Here is a 17,464-nt window from a genome sequence, read left to right as displayed (position 1 = left end):
AGTCCATGGCCCAGTCTGAAGATAACAAGAAGCCACCACGGGTGAATTTTTCTGTGGGGCTTCTTGTTGTGGTGACCACCACCATTTTCAGTGTTTGGGATGCAGCAAGGATGCACCAGAGCTTCTCATTATCTGCAAACCTGAGGAGGGTGGGTTGTTGGGGTGGTTGACAAGCCACCCACAACCCTAAAACAGCCCATGGGCTCTGGGTGACTTGTTAACCACCTGAACGACCCACCCTCACTGGATTTCCACATAACAAGAAGCCACTACAGTAGGGTCTTGGATTGGCATTGCGACTGTCATGGACACCACAACATACTGTGGCTAATAAACCATAGGAGGGCTGCAGTGATCACGCAAACCAGGTCCATGTGTCATATCATTAGTTTGTATTCATCTGAAAAAACAGTGGCATGAACTAAAAAGGTGCAGAATCATATGAACAGGCACTAACACACACACACACACACCAGTTTATGTTAAGTTCAAGCCCTGGATGCATTCTGATACATTCTTATTCACTGTCTGTGACCAGCTCTATCCACACAAAAACAATGATACAAAACTTAAGGCAGTAAAAACGCAGTCAAAGCTCTCAGTACGTAGTAGATAAAAATTTGCAATTAGGTATTTTGTTTATAGATCCAGGGCTATTGCTTCCTAGTGGGAATATATGCGTATATGCAATCATCAGTAATTAATTTTTATCACTTATTTCCTCCCTCGGCAACCTGTTCTCAGATACATATAATTTTAATGAAGAGCTTGTTGCTGAATTTGAGGTTTATTCAGGCTCAACAGGATACAAGGAAATGAAGTATTGCTTAGACAATTACAATAAGGAATTATCTAATGATCAAGCATCAGCTGATAAAGAGAAGAATGCATGAAGAAGTAGAAAAAGGCAGTTTTAAGGGTTTTATTGCCTGGCAATTTGACAATAACTTTTTACAGGAAAAAAAAATAACTTAAAGGTCTAATGGGTTATGTTAGTCATTTTAGCTCAATTTAAATCAACAGGACTCAAGTTAATTGATTTCAATGGGACTAAAGTGTGACTAATATAGTATGGATCCTATTCAAAGGGTTGGATCCATCTTCTTTTTCACCAACAAAAGCATTTCCTGAGGAGAATTCTGCCTGGAATGCTCTCGCTGGCAGAAAGCACCAAGTGGGGAGAGGTCTTCACTGATCCCTCCTGCAACATCCTACAACCTCCCCACTACCACCACTTGAGGTTCCCTTAACCCTTTGGAGCAGATACTGGAGTGACATAGGGGATCACCTTCTCCATTCTTCCAATGGGGTTTCCTCTGCTTGATCAGAAGTTTCCTGGAGATGGAAGGAACCCTTCTATCTGAAGGCAGTAGATTCTGGATCTAACCTCATGTTTTTCCCTTGAATGCAAACGCAAGTCAGAAATAAAACTGCTTATATGTAGTCAGAAATGAACAACAGCTTATATGTGGTGGTGCATTTTAATATTTGGCAGTGTACCTCTAGAAGATGGTAAAAAGCTGCAGCAATTTTATATCCGAACAGACCTTCCCATTTAGTAACAGGACTACTGAAGGATGCACTGAAGATCTTAAGTTCCACAGATTTAGCTCTTCTTGCTGTTAGAGGATATGGAAAGTCCACCACAAATATTCAATATATATACAGCAAGATGGTACTTTGATTACTAAACTGGATGCAGCTAGGGACTGACAATAATATATTCAACTGCAATGCTTTCCGTGATATACAATCTCTGTTTTATTCATAAAATGCAAGACAGGATCGGTTCCATAATTTAACAATATTTCTTGTGTTACATCCTATGCCACACCACAGCTGGTTAAAGTCCGGTCACAGATCTTCAAAATGTTGGCTTTAAGTTGGAGAAAGTGGCAGTCTTTTCACTATTTCAGCAGCAATCTTCAAATAGGCTTGAGTCTATAAAAGTGTTTAAAAACCCAATATGTTAGTTTCCTAGATCAGAATGGAACAATATAAAGTCACATATAAAACAGACTACAAAGAAGCTGTTCTGTCACCAGCAAGCCAGTGCACACTTCTTTGACTGAGCTGTTGTGTCATAGGATGTTTATAAACAGTGTTCAGGTTTATAATAAGATATTAGGAAGGCATTTGGGATTAGTGCTTTAGTTTAAATACTCCACTCTGTAATCAATCCTGCCCAAAAGACAAGATTGCTGTCCTTCCAGGAAAATATCGATGTGCTGTTACTAACCTAACAGAGATACTCAACATTTCTTTGCCCAGTAAGGCTGTCTGAAGTGCTGTATAAACAACTAAACAGATAGCTCAAGGAACAGTCTCATTACATCCACATTATCTCCCCTCAACACTCCACACGGCCAGCGGTGCTTCGGTTGTTGAATTAAACTGAATTAAACTGATTAGAGTTTTGGATTTTAAAATCGCTACGATTCATCATGAAGCCATGGCTTCCAATATAACATGGCAATCAATGGAACCTATTCCAAGAAAGCCAGAACACTCCTTACACCACGTATCTTTTAAAAGCTGCCTTAAGGGTAGATGTAAATCTATTTCCCTTGCTTTGCTGTGCTCTGCCTTCAAATGCAGACAGCCAGGTGCTCCTGAGGAGTTTGCTAGCAAGGTGTAATGGAAATAGCCTCTTGTCTATCCCAAACATCTCATAACCAAAAGGTACAGAGCATATGAATATAATGAAGCCATCTCATACCATCGGTCCAGCTAATTCTATATTATGTAAACTGCCCAGAGAGCCTCGGCTATGGGATGGTATACAAATGTTATTAATAACAACAACAACAACAACAATAATAATAATAATTATTCTACCTTCTGTGCTGTGGATCTTTAGCAAGCCCTTCTAAGACCCACATTCTGAGACCATGTGTATGCAAAGCATTTTCTCCATCATTTAGCTACGGCAATTATTATTATTTTCCGCAGTTAACAGCTGTTGATGACCCAATTTCTATGAATTTGAATGGGATATAACTCACTAGTAGAGCCAGAGAAGCAATAGTAGGCTGGACAATCTGACATCATGTAAAGCAGCTTCGCATGCTACGAGCCAACTAAGCAAATGGCTTGCCAACAATTAAACACCAGCTATAGCGCCGATTCCCTTTACTAATGCAGCCTCCTATTTTTCTCAGACCATCATGACAGTAAAGAAGCATGCAGCATGTTAGTGGCAGTAGCCTTGTGGGCCTTCACCTCCCCACAGCTTTCCCCAAATTGGCCTCCCATCAAGCTTAAAGATCCAGCCAACTGATCTGTGGTGGTTTCGACAGTGGATGGAGAAGGGAATGGGTGGAAGAAAGAGTTTTACTTGGCCTCAAGGCTGTTAATTGTAGATCACTACTATGATCACTATCAATTTGGGAAAAATAAAATCCCTATAGTACAAAGAAGTGAACGTTGAATTCTCACAAAATAATTTTTCTCCTAGTTGCATCCTTTATTGGCAGGCAAGAAAAAAAAAATCAAAAACAGCAGCTAGCCCAGATTCCTTTTACATAAATGTAACATGTACACATATTGAACTTTTTCTCCTACTCATATTCTTTTTAATGGGCCATTTATCTGACCATAAAGCTGGATTCAATTGTTTGTGCCATCATTACTAAGCAACACAAGAGGGATTGGAGTGAAACAAGAGAATTTTAATGGGGGAAATGGCAAGGAGAAATTTACAGTTCTCATTTATCATTCAGAATGGTTTTTATATTAATATGGTATGTGCTCAATTCAGAGATTTTTCCTTCCTTTTGCTTGAGAGTTTCTAATGGGAATTACTATAGCTCATTTTTCTGCAAAGCAAGGAGTACATTTTCTATAGCAAAGGAAAAGCTGTCAGCTTAACATTTAACAACTTGCTGACCAACCATTTGGAGGCCAAAGGCCTACTCTGGAGTGCAAAGAGAAACAAAACAGAGCAAAGAGAAAGCATAGATTCTCTCAAGATATAAACTACAGGTGCTCAACAAAATCCTTTTGGGGCCTCAATTTCCCCAAAAATTAGACAAGAGCTCTCTTGCTTTGAAGCCTTATGGATTTATAGGGTAAAAATCCTACCCAAGACTGTAATTCCTGGCCACTTTCTATGCAATGGTTTCCAGTCATTGAGTCCCTTGCAAAAGACACTCTAGGACAAAAACTACAAAACTAAAAAAATAAAAAACACAAGGGACACAATCCAAGTGAGTCATTTTTGTGTGTGTAAAGAAATCACACACACCAGCACAGCTTCCTTTATAGTTTTCATAGGTGCAGTTTCGTAGCCAGTGATGCAAGGCAGTTTAAAACTGGAAAGTAATTTGCCATGCTAGAAGTGGAAACTGAAGCAGTAAAGTACAGAAAAGGCCATTCTGCATGTCTGGGTCCACTATGAACTGATTCGCATGATCAAAATAAGCCCATGGGTTATTGGAGAGTTGTTTCCCCTCCAGCAAGCCGTGCCACCTGTGTTCAGAAGACATGACACACTGGGCCTGGGTGGTGATTATGGTTTTAAATAAATTGTGCTGTGATTTAAATAAGACACCATGGCTTAGATTGTATGAACCAGATCACTGTGTAAGCAAATAGCTCCTAAGTTTGCAAGCAAAAGCTGTATCATGAGCCAAACATGAATCACCAAGCAACTCAGCACAGCATGGCACACATAGAATATGACAAAAATCCAGCAGAAATTCTCCTAATTGAATTAACAGAAAGCACAGGTAGAACTTCTTCCTCCATTAGAATTTTCACAGCAACAACTAGTGGGAATTTTTCTTATACAGGAGAATCTTGGAACTTGCTATAGTTTTCAGACTTTCAGGTGCTTTTATTTAGTGATGGGCCATCTCGATCCAGAATCGGGTCAGCAATTACAAGTGACTTTGGAAAATTGTTTAATAATGTCAGCCAAATCTTATCATATATTTCCTCCCCATTTTCGATTGACCCTTGTTCTTTCTCCAGCATCCAGTTCCTGGGCTCTAGTCTTAGCTTAGAGAGAGAGAGTTGTTCAATTGCCCCCAAACATGGATTTCTACCATCTAAGCTATAAAAATATCTCAAGGAAATGACATTTTATTCATAATATATTTGAATATTACAAACTGGGCAACTTTACACCCAAACTATGCAATTATAAACTTCGGCAACAGCTAAATGGCAACTGAAAGAATAAGAAAACAAATGGGTCCCATATTTTCAAGTGAGTAAACACTCACCATAAGGCAGAGCAAGCAACAATGCTGTCACTTCAAAATTTGTTTTCTTAAGAAATATGTTGCAAATTAAAAAAAATTATAAGGACTTTTTCACTTCTGGAAATTCTCTCATTAGACATAAAGGCTTGAAGGTAGTGGGCAAGTTAGATTTCGTCTCAGGTAGCTTCAGACTTTCAGTCGTAAATCTATTTCTTCCCAACTTCATATGGAAGCTTTTTGCCTTACTGGAATGTTTTGAAACCATAAAATGTTAGTTCCAATTGTCTCCCATTTTAGAAGTTCCTCCATTTCCTAGTGAGGTAGTGCAGGTTCAATATTCCATACATCATTAGAAAGAACTGGGACTCCTCTTCATACTTTCAGCTATTTAGCTACCAATGAATAACTAGGGGGGGAATCTTTAAAGTCTAACTGTTAAATCTAATTCCATTTCCCCCTTTTCCCTTACTTAATATGCAAGGTTCTTAACTTCAAAGTGATCTTGATAGGCTGGAGTGCTGGGCTGAAAACAACAGGATGAAATTTAATAGGGATAAATGCCAAGTTCTACATTTAGGAAATAGAAACCAAATGCACAGTTACAAGATGGGGGATACTTGGCTCAGCAATACTACAAACGAGAAGGGTCTTGGAATTGTTGTAGACTGCAAGCCGAATATGAACCAACAGTGCGATATGGCTGCAAGAAAGGCAAATGCTATTTTGGGCTGCATTAATAGAAGTAAATCACGTAAGGTACTGGTTCCTCTCTATTCGGCCCTGGTTAGGCCTCATCTAGAGTATTGCGTCCAGTTCTGGGCTCCACAATTCAAGAACGACGCAGACAAGCTGGAGCGTGTTCAGAGGAGGGCAACCAGGATGATCAGGGGTCTGGAAACAAAGCCCTATGAAGAGAGACTGAAAGAACTGGGCATGTTTAGCCTGGAGAAGAGAAGATTGAGGGGAGACATGATAGCACTCTTCAAATACTTAAAAGGTTGTCACACAGAGGAGGGCCAGGATCTCTTCTCAATCCTCCCAGAGTGCAGGACACGGAATAATGGGCTCAAGTTAAAGGAAGCCAGATTCCAGCTGGACATCAGGAAAAACTTCCTGACTGTTAGAGCAATACGACAATGGAATCAGTTACCTAGGGAGGTTGTGGGCTCTCCCACAATAGAGGCCTTCAAGAGGCAGCTGGACAACCGTCTGTCAGGGATGCTTTAGGGTGGATTCCTGCATTGAGCAGGGGGTTGGACTAGATGGCTTTGTGGGCCCCTTCCAACTCTGCTATTCTATGATTCTATGATTCTATGAGTTGCCTCCTATTCTAAACAGTAATTAAACAGATACACAGAGATAATAATCACATGTGCTGTCATAAACAAAGTGAAAATGAATTGTGCTCTGCTGAAATCCTGTTACACAAACACAACCAATCACAATCCTGCCTTCCGCACCCTCCACCGGAAAATGCAGGTTGCTTACCTGTAACTGTAGTTCTTCGAGTGGTCATCTATGCATTCACACATATGGGCTTTGCGCCTGCGCAGAGACCAGACCGGAACCTACTATAGCTGAGTGGAACGTTTTTGGCGGGAACCCCTCCCCCCACGCTACCGCGCATGTCCATGGGGTTCCCGCCCTTACCTCAGTTTACAGGAGTCCGACGTTGTGCCCCCATAAACATGAGTGTAAATAAAGTAAAGTACATTCCACAATAAAACAGTGTCATTTATAAGTCTCGCACCACCAAGTGGGGATGGTGGGTGGGTTGTGTGAATGCATAGATGACCACTCGAAGAACTACAGTTACAGGTAAGCAACCTGCATTTCTTCTTCGTGGTCTCTATGCATCACACATATGGGCGAGTAGCAAGCTGACATACCTTTGGAGGTGGGTTGGTGCATCATCTGAAGATCTCCGAAAGCACTGTCCTCCCAAATGAGCAGTCCTGCCTCGCACGGGTGTCCAAACTGTAGTGCTTGACAAACGTGGATGGAGTGGACCACGTTGCGGCTCTACAGACTTCAGTCAGTGGAACACCTCTGGTGAAAGCCACCGATGTTGAAACAGCTCTGGTGGAATGAGCTGTCACAGGTTTCATCAACTCTAATTTAGAGATAGAGTAGGCCAATTCAATCGTCTCCACTATCCAGCGTGACAACCGCTGGCAAGAGACAGGGAGTCCCTTAGAAGGCTCACCATAACAAATAAACAGTTGCTTTGTTTTTCTAAATGTCTCTGTCCTGTCTTTGTAAAAAGCAAGAGCCCTTCTTACATCGAGAGTGTGCAAGGAAGACTCAAGAGGTGTAGTTGGATTAGGGAAGAAGGCAGGCAAAGTAATATGCTGGGACAGATGAAAAGTAGACACTACCTTAGGTAGGAAGGCTGGATCTGTGCGTAGCACAACCTTATCCTTATGAAAGATAGTGTATGGGACATCTATCCTAAGAGCTCTAAGCTCACTTGCCCGTCTTGCCGATGTAATGGCTACTAGAAAGACAGTCTTTAAAGTAAGTAGCCTAAGGTCTGTCGACGCCATAGGCTCGAAGGGTTTGCGTGTCAGTGCTTGCAGCACAACTGACAGGCTCCATGGTGGCACGATACTCTTCACAGTCGGTATCGTGTTCTTCAGACCTTTCAGAAATTTCTTGGTTGTTGGATGGGTAAAAGGTGTAAACCCATCTATACCTTGGTGAAAAGATGTAATCGCAGCAAGGTGAACCCTGATGGATGCGAGCTTAAGTCCTTGCTGGAAGAGTGTCAATAAATAATTGAGGATGAAAGACAAATGGCAAGATTCTGGTATTTGACCATCTTTTGAAGCAAAGTTCTGAAATCTTTGCCACTTTGCCGCATAAGCCTTTCTTGTGGAAGGCTTTAGTGCTGCTAATATAATGTGGTCCACAGTCAAAACTCTGATCCCAGAGGAGGAGTGGCTGTTATCCTCCATGCAGTCAACTTGAGGGTCGACAGATCTGCGTGTCGAACCTTGCCCTGGTGTCGAGACAGGAGCTTCGGTGTCGACGGGAGCCTGATGTAATTCCCCTTCGATAACCGAAGAGCGTGAGAGAACCACGTCTGTCGAGGCCACCACGGCGTGATCAGGATGCAGTTGGAGTTGTCCCTCTGGATCTTGGCTAGCACCCTTGTCAATAGTGGGAAGGGAGGAAACATGTACAGGAGATTTCTTCTCCAAGTCCTTGTGAAGGCGTCTCCTAGAGAGTGCTTTCCTCTTCCTGCCCTGCTGCAATACTTGGCGCAAATTGCGTTGTCTTCGGTAGCGAAGACATCGACAGAAGGGTGGCCCCAGTATAGAAAAAGGCTTTCCCGCACCTCGGCGTCGAGTTCCCACTCGTGGTCGACAGGGAAGGACCTGCTGAGGGAGTCCGCAATAACGTTCTCCTTGCCGGCTACATGGATCGCCGTCAGGTAAGTCCTTCTCTTTATGCACCAGTTCCATATCCTGAGTGCAGACCGGTTCAGAGGGTGTGATCTTGTTCCACCCTGCCTGTTGATGTATGCCACCACGGTAGTATTGTCCGTCGCGATCAAGACATTCTTGCCCTCGATCAACTGTGCAAATGCTCTTATTGCATTTTCTACAGCCATGAGTTCGAGGTGATTGATGTGCTGTTCTCTCTGGGCTCGAGGCCAACGACCTTGAGCAGTAAGGGAGTTGCAATGAGCTCCCCATCCTTCTAAAGATGCATCCGTCGTGATCGTTACCGAAGGCGCCTGTTGTTGGAATGGAACGCCTTCGAGAAGAGTCGACATCGAGAACCACCATTTCAGCGATGCCCTGACTTGCTTCGGTAACGAAAGATAAGTTCGTCGAGCATTGAGCCTGAGATCGAAAGTTCTTAAAAACCAGGCCTGCAATACCCTCATTCTGAGTCTTGCAAACCTGATGACTGCCGTAGTGGCTGCCATCAGGCCTAATAGTCTCTGAACTGTCCAAGCCGATACCTTCCGCCGGCTCTCGATGTCGATGGCTAACTGCTGCAAGGTGTTTGCCCTGGTTGAAGGTAAGTATGCTCTCCCGTCTCGAGAGGATAGGGTTACCCCTATGAAGTCCAATCTCTGCCGTGGAGTCAAAATGGACTTTTCGTGGTTGACCCACAGCCCCAACGAGTCCAACAGGTTGAGGGTGGTTAGTATATCCGACTGGAGCGCCTCGCTGCTGTCCGCTACGAGAAGCCAATCGTCCAGGTACGGATAAACATAAATGCCTTTCTGCCTTAGGTGGGCGCATACCACCGCCATGACCTTCGTGAAGACTCTCGGTGCCGTGGCCAACCCGAACGGAAGAACGGTGAATTGGTACTGGGATGTACCGATCGAAAAACGAAGGTAAGCTTGATGCGACTTCCTGATGGAGATATGGAAGTACGCATCCTTCAGATCCACCACTGCGAACCAAACGCCTTTTTGTAGAAGCTGTAGAATTGAAGCGACCGTTGTCATACGGAACTTCCTCGGGGTGATGAACTTGTTCAGTTGTCTTAAGTCCATGATCGGTCGAAGACCTCCATCTTTTTTCGGGACCGTGAAGTAACGAGAGAAAAATCCTTGATTGAGTTCCTTTGCGGGTACAGGAGAGATGGCTCCCTTCGATAGCAAGGTCTGTACCTCGAGCAGCAGAGGAGAGGATGGAGTCGTTACTTTCACGCCGGAAAAAGGAGGAAGGGCATCGAGCTCGATGGCATAGCCCGAGTTGATGATAGTGAGCACCCAGGAGTCTGTTGTAATTGACTCCCATAGATGGTAACGGGGTGCTAGGCGGTTCGCAAAAGGGGGTGGATCTGGGGCCGAAGAGTCAAACACGCTGCTTTTTAGAAAAGTCAGGTTGCCTCTTGTCTTGTTGATATCGGCCCTGGTATGGCCTCTTCCTTTGCAACTGCTGTTGCTGCTGCCGAGGTTGAGGCTGGTACTGAGGCCGGTATTGCTGGTGCTGTTGCAATGACGGTCTCATCCATCTCTTTGGCTTGTACTGAGGTGGAGGAGCAGTGAATCCCATCTTTTTAGCCGTTGTTCTGGCTTTGTAGATGGAATCCAGTGTTTCATCGGTGTTAGAATGAAAAAGTCCCTCGCCATCGAATGGCATACTTTCTATCCTCCACTTGGTCTCATGGCTCAGATTAGCCGATCTGAGCCACGCGTGTCTCCTTAGAGATATTGCGCCCATCATGGACTTCGAATGGCAGTCCACTTGGTGTCGAGCCGTGGATAACTGCTGCCTGGCGATGGCTGAAGCCTCATTTTGAAATACCCTCGCCAGTTCCTTCTTGTCCTCCGGAAGTTGTTCGCATAATGAACCCATCTTTTCCCATAAGAAAAGCTGGTACCTCGCCATCGTTGCTTCGTATGATGATGCTCTAATGCCTAGGGAAGAAGAGGAATAAATCCTTCTGCCAGTCTGGTCTAATTTCCTCCCTTCCCTATCCACCGGCGCCGAATGTGCCTTTTGAGATTGTCCTTGGGCTGACTCAACCACTATGGAGTTAGGCTTTGGATGTTGAACCAAAAATTTTGCGCCTTCCTCCTGGACTCGATAAAGAGTCTCTAATCTCTTAGATGTAGCCTGAGTCACAGCAGGTGTCTTCCAAGACTCTTGGGCAGTTTGCTTTAATGCATGTGGAATGGGGATAGCCAGTCTTTGATTGGTAGTAGTTTGGAACACATCATAAATGGGATCCACAACCGATTCATCCGTTTGATGGATATCTAGTCCTAATGCCTGTGACATCCTAAGCATATGGTCAGAGAACCTGACCATATCGTCCGACGGAGAGGAAGGGTCGTTCTCGTGAACCTCATCCTCCGGCGAGGGCATCGTTGGAGTTGCAGACACCCTCGATTCCGAGTCTGACGGGTAGTCTTGCTCAGGAGAAGACACCGTAACCACTTGTAACTGAAGTTGGTCTGTTGGTACCGTGGGAACTGCCTCGGTCGATGCCGAAGGTTGCATACGGTGTCGAGGAGTAGACACCCTCGATGTCTGATGGTCAGGCGATGCAGGTAATGGCAATCGGCACATCCTTGTCATAGGTGGTGGTTGCGCATAGTAACCTTCCCGGGGACTCTGCCGATCCGGAAAGTAGCGCTGGGGACGATATCGGTCCCATTCATAGTCTTCATATCTTGGCTGAGGATCGGAGTATCTAGAAGCTCCGTCCCATTCACGACGAGGTGTAAATCTTGGAGATGGTTGTAGTGGGATTAATCCCTGCAACGTTTGAGGCCTTGTAGGCTGTTGGAAAGAAGCCGCTGACGCGGAATCTCTTAGTTCGCCCTCCGAAAGGCTGAGTGGGCGTGTCGGTACCGTGGCCATCGGTACCGACTGAGATCTCGATGCCGAGGGAGGCCTCGACATCGACGCGGTCGGAGCAATGGGAGGCGTGGAATGACTCCTAACCGGCTCCGCCGCTCGAGGTGACGCTAAGGTGGATTTTTCAGCGTCCCTCTTTTTCTTCTTCTTCTTCTTCTTCTCCAGCTCCGAAGAAGGTTTAGGAGTTCTGGCTTTCTTTGAAATCTTCTTAGCCATAGAACTCGTCAAAGACCGGCCAGGCGTGAGGGGTATCTGTGCCCTATGAGCTCTGGCTTGCACCTCAGTGCCGCGGTCTGCTGGTTTGTCGATAACGGGCTTACGGGTTGCCGTCTTTTCAGTAACGGACTTACCAACTGCCGTTTTTTCCATACTGGGAGCCTCAGTAGCCTTGAGAGCTTTTTCCCACAATATAGAACGAAGTCTATCGGCTCTATGTTTCCTAGTTTGTTTCGTAAACGACATACAGTGGTGGCAGGCCTCCACAACGTGTCCTTCTCCCAAACAAACGAGACAAAGAGAGTGTCCGTCCGTCGGCGGAAGTTTCGCCCCACACCTTACACACTTCCTAAATGGGGCTTTCGTTGCCATACGGGCCTCAGGCGACCGAAGTCGCTGAGGGAAAAACTATCTACAATTAAATTTTTTTTTTTTTTTTTATATATAGATAAGAAAGAAGTAAGAAGAATTAGGAAGATTGAAGGATGAACAGGTTTAAAGAAAAGATTAAGTAAGTTAACTAGAAAAACGCTAGAGGTTCGGTTAAGCTGGTCTATGCACAACGGCGGACGACGAAGAACTGAGGTAAGGGCGGGAACCCCATGGACATGCGCGGTAGCGTGGGGGGAGGGGTTCCCGCCAAAAACGTTCCACTCAGCTATAGTAGGTTCCGGTCTGGTCTCTGCGCAGGCGCAAAGCCCATATGTGTGATGCATAGAGACCACGAAGAAGAACTTTAAAAAAACCAAGGTTACTACATTAAACTCACCACATTGCTCTGGGGTTGTAAAACCACAATAGGTTTGCCAGCATCAGATGTCTCTCTTATGTGAACATGTAGTGGAATGTCACCTGTATTAAGAACATAAATTGACACGAAGGCTCAGTATTATATACATGTGTTTAATTAAATTAGCGTTGAAGTTACTTGAAATCATATTTAGTACAGCAATTAGCATCTGAAATGAAAATCAGATGGAATAACTAGCACAGCCAAAATCAATGGAACCTTTTTTTTTAATAGAGCAACAGTTAATTTGCAATCCTCTTCAAAAGCAGAGCGTCTCCTTCCTTGTTTGCTAAAAATCACCCAACAGTTGGAAGAAAAAAGTCATAGATGACCTATTTATAGTTATAAAAGAAAGCATGCCAGATCTGCATGCAACAACATTGGTCATCCCATTTTTTTTTCAACGTAACAATGTTCATTCTACTTTGAAGCCACAAGCTGACTTTGAAGGAATTGTAGGGTGCATTGCAGAGTTTGGGGGGCCCTGCTACCACCAAAAATCAAGCAAAATGCTTTGCATGCACATAAAAATAAGTCCACAGTAAATTGTTCTAGTTCACAGCTTATTCACGCATCACATTATTCCTTCAGTATTGTAGTTCATTCCCTACTGATTTCCAGTGGTGTAACATCCTAATCAATATTCAAATACATGCTTAAATATTTAATTGCCAAAATGAAAGGAAGTGTTATTGTTATTAGAGAACTACTGATTTAATTATGTGCTAGTAACATATTCAATTAATTTCCCCTCCCAACAGTTAACTGTATATTGTGCTTTTCTAATCAGCAGGGGATTCCCACGGAAATAAATTTTTAAAAAAGCATAACAGTCTCATTTAAAAAAAAACACAACTTTTTAGATTTCAACAATTATAAAATATGCAATGATGATATAAAATCCGGTTTAAACATAATATGAGAGATAGAAATAAGTACTTCTCTTCACTATTTAGTTGTAGAGACCACAACTTAAAGATTTATTTATTAATTTATTACATTTCTTTACCACCCAATAGCTGAAGCTCTGCTGGTGGCCCACAACAATTAAAACCATAAAATACAACACAATAATATACAACTTTAAAGTTTAAAGTGTACAATAATGTGTAAAATAAAAATGAAAAGCAAAATAATATTTAAAATGCAGTAACGTATTTAAAACAATAGAAACTGACAAATTAAAAAGCTTGGGGATAATAAAAAGGTTTTCAGCTGGCACTGAACCCTCTCTGAGAAGCTCATTCCACACCTGAGGTGCTACAACAGAAAAGGCCCTCTTCTTAGTATTACTGGTCCTGATGTTGCACTAGCATGGAGGGATGATCCCTCCATTTCCCTGGGATATTGTCATACCCTTTTTTCTCATTTTTTCCCGCGGTCCAGGATCGTCCCAAGACCGCAGGAGGTGTGGGCGGCCGTCCCGGTTTCATCCCAGCTCCTCGCAAGTAAATGCAAGGAGATGGGAACCAGGCACAGGGCACGGAGCTCTTCAATCGCTCCGTGCCCATCGGGAGTGGAGCAAGGTCAGGGCTTTTTTTTTAAAAAAAAAAAACTTTTGCGCTGGAGCGCAGGTCCACTTCCGGTCCTGTCTTTTTTTAAAAAAAATGGCGCGCGCAACTCCCTCCTTTCTCCCTGGATATCACGCGCCGCGTATGAACGCAGAGGGAGGATCTCACGAACAGCATATCACAAGATCCTCCCCACTCCCTTCCGGAATGCCGGGAGATGTAGACATGCCCCAAGTCTCCTCCACAGATATATTAATTGCTATGCTAAAGCAAACTGTGCTTATCACTGCCAGAGTTGCAATCCACTGATACTGCTTTATATACATTAGATGGCTACAAGAGAGAGACCTATTTCAGTTGTGGTGCCGTTTATGAAATACTCTCCCCAAAGAGGCTTGCCTGGTGCCTACACTGTTATCTTTTGGGTGCCAGGCAAAGGTCTTTCTTTATTCCCAGGCATTTTGAAGACTTAGTTTCTAGATTTTTTTATGGCTGATAATATATATTTATCTATTTGTGTGCTGTTTGTCATTTTGTATTGTATTTCATTCATTCGTTCATAACCCGCCCAGAGATTGCTTGTCATTGGCTGGATTTAAAAAATACCATAAATAACTAAAATCTGCTTTTAAATTTGCTGAGGTAGCACAAGGAGTTGCGGGCACTTCCACAGCAGATGCAGCATCCCAGGCTACAAGTCGGCCCACTGTCAAAAGAAACTTGGAGCTTTGTTCCAAGGAAGGACAGGCTCAGGAATACATCAGCTCCATCCCAGCTGTCAAAAGATAGCTAGGATTCTGCAGCAATTCAACCTTTCGTTCACCCTCGGCGGATGCCTTAGATCATGTATCTGTTTTTTACACGAAATTTGTTATAAGTGGAAGATGGGGCTTTAGCTTCAAGTGGGAAGAAAGTGTAATCTGTGGAGCATGAAAAATATTGACACCCAGTCTCGATGTTTTTAAAAAGCCTCACTCTCCCAGCTGTTCAAAATGCTCCATTGCCTAAAACCAGTGCCTGCAAAGTCTTATTTGTGTTTCATACTTTTCCATACTAGAGCGCATGGCAAGACCATCTCATTTTGCACCCAATGGATGGTCACTGCTCACTCATTATTTGCTTTCAAGTACGTTGGTGCATGATAAAAGAACAATGAATTGTCTCTAATTGTGGGAAGCTTTGCCACTGGAGACTTCCCACTGGTGGTCAGTACAACTCAAGGCTGAAACAAGGTCCCAGGCACTAATCCTCTTTACTTTTTCAGCAGACAGCTAAGCCAACCCAACTGTGTACTTTTAATTACGGATTTCCTTGCTCTGGTAGGTAGCTGTCAAAATCTGATGTTTCTATGAAGCTTTCTGCGGAATCAACTTCCCTGTTCTTAATTAATAATCTGTATGAACCAATGCAATTATAGCAGTACATGAAAATATATATCATTAGCAATACAATTATTACATTTGTTTATTTATTTATTTATTACATTTATATACCGCCCCATAGCCGAATTATCTCATTTACCAGCTTAATTAAGGTATATGCTTTTTATATTACATTATCAACCTACACCTGAAACATCAACAGCTTCAACAGAGAACGGAAAATGATCTAAGTGACTGTTCATTTCATCAGTATGGAAGGGCAGATTTTCGTAGCCAAACTGCCCCAATGCATCTCCTCCCAGCTATAACTGCATTGCTCCCCTCACTAGTAACTTAGCTGGGAAGGCCTACCTCACCCCAACCCACCCCAACCCACTCCAGCTAAAGAATCTGGAAGCCTGCTTCTCATTCAGCCAACAATTCCTCTCCTTCCTTTCAGGCAATGGAAGACCACCCCAATTGTCTCTGGGGCATTCTCCCATTCCCAATGTGTAGGGAGGGATGACTGAACAGATGAGATTCAGAAACTGAAGATACGTGCACAGAGATGATTTAAAAATTGACAATGTAGTACATATATGTCTTTCAAAGTAGTAACAATGCGCATGATGATTAGGGCCAATAATGTAGTGTGCTCTAAAATGCATTCTTAGGAGGCAGTCATATGCTGAAGGCCACAGGACAGAGTAAAACCTCACTTACAGCTCTTCATAAGAATATAGGCAGCTGCCTTATTCCGATTCAGACCATCGGACCATCTAGTGCAGTACAGTTGACTCTGACTGGCAGCAGTTCTCCAGGGTTTCAGGCAGGAAATTTTCTGTCTTACCTGGAGATGCCTGACATGCAAAGCAGGGGCTATACCATTCAGCAAACCCTTCCCTGGGAAACTGGAATACACAGACTGCATAAATGATAGAGGAGTGTTTATTTTAATTTTAATTTGGTGAGAAATCCTTTCTAGAAATGTAGTGTGATGTTTAAAAAATGAAAATTACAGCCTTTAAAGAGAAGTGAGAAATCTGAAGTGGTTAGCAGGTGATTACAACTACTTCATAGCACTGACAGCTAATTCGGAACATAGGAAGCAGCTTTTACACTGAGTCAGATCATTGATTTATCTAGCGCAGTATTGTTGGCACTGACTAGCCGGAAGTTTTCCAGACATACCTGGAGATGCTGTGGATTGAACTTGGGGCCTGCTACCGCCAGGCAGGGCAGGGGATCCTCCTGGCAAAAAGGAGAGCGCATCATTTGCCCCTCCTCCTGCTCCACAACCTGAGGCGGGGGATTCACCCCTCACGAGGATGACATGAATCCCCAGCTCAGGCTGTGGCACAGAGGAAGGGGTGAATAATGTGCTGTCCTTCCTGCCTGAAGGATCCCCTCTCTGGCCACTGCTTTGCTCCAACAAGACAACATTTCACTGCTTGCTCCAGAAGGCCCCGTCTGCTGCTCTGTCTCTGTGGCGTTTGCCACAGCAAGAGAGCAAGGCCGGTGGAGCAAGTTCTGCAGCAAAGAAGTGGCCAATTCTCCAGAGCAGTCATCCACCTTCTACTTGCTCTGGGGATCCTCTCAGAGCAATCCAGAGGGTGGCCGTGTTTTCTGAAGAGCCACATCAATGAGAAAAAGTGGTGGCTATTATTATTATTATTACATTTGTATCCTGCCTTTTTTCCTCCAAGGCAGCATACGTAATCCTCCTCCTCCACTCCATTTTATCCTCACAACAACAACCCTGTGAGGTAGGTTGGGCTGAGAGTCTGTGACTGGCCCAAAGTCACCCAGTGGGTTTCCATGGCTTAGTGGGGACTAGGACCTGGATCTCCTGACTCCCAGTCCAACACTTTAGCCACTACACCACATTGGCTCTTCAGAGAGCCATTCAGGTCCAGATGCCTGACTCCAAGGAGATCCTTTCTCTGAGTCAGGCAATGTGGGAGGAGTATCCCGGGAAATCACCTATATCACAGGTGGTGAGGGGGGGGATAGGTAGCAGCGGCAATGAGGGATTGATATGGTG

General features: G+C 43.9%; 1 protein-coding gene across 1 annotated transcript in view; it reads right to left on the bottom strand.

Moving 5' to 3' along the window:
* Positions 1–1,275: 1,275 nt before the first annotated feature.
* Positions 1,276–17,464, bottom strand: part of NUBPL (NUBP iron-sulfur cluster assembly factor, mitochondrial) — an 80,882-nt gene continuing 64,693 nt past the window's right edge. Inside the window, exons 10-11 of the mRNA XM_063118893.1 lie at positions 12,528–12,610; positions 1,276–1,941 (exon numbers count right to left, since the gene is read on the bottom strand). Of these exons, the coding sequence (XP_062974963.1) occupies positions 1,879–1,941; positions 12,528–12,610 (146 nt within the window). The 3' untranslated portion in view covers positions 1,276–1,878. The remainder of the gene's footprint in view (positions 1,942–12,527; positions 12,611–17,464) is intronic.

Source organism: Elgaria multicarinata, chromosome 2 (assembly GCF_023053635.1).
Source record: "Elgaria multicarinata webbii isolate HBS135686 ecotype San Diego chromosome 2, rElgMul1.1.pri, whole genome shotgun sequence".
In the NCBI taxonomy this organism is placed as follows: Eukaryota; Metazoa; Chordata; class Lepidosauria; order Squamata; family Anguidae; genus Elgaria; species Elgaria multicarinata.
The sequence above is the reverse complement of the archived record's forward strand: the minus strand, read 5'-3'. Positions and strand labels throughout refer to the sequence as shown.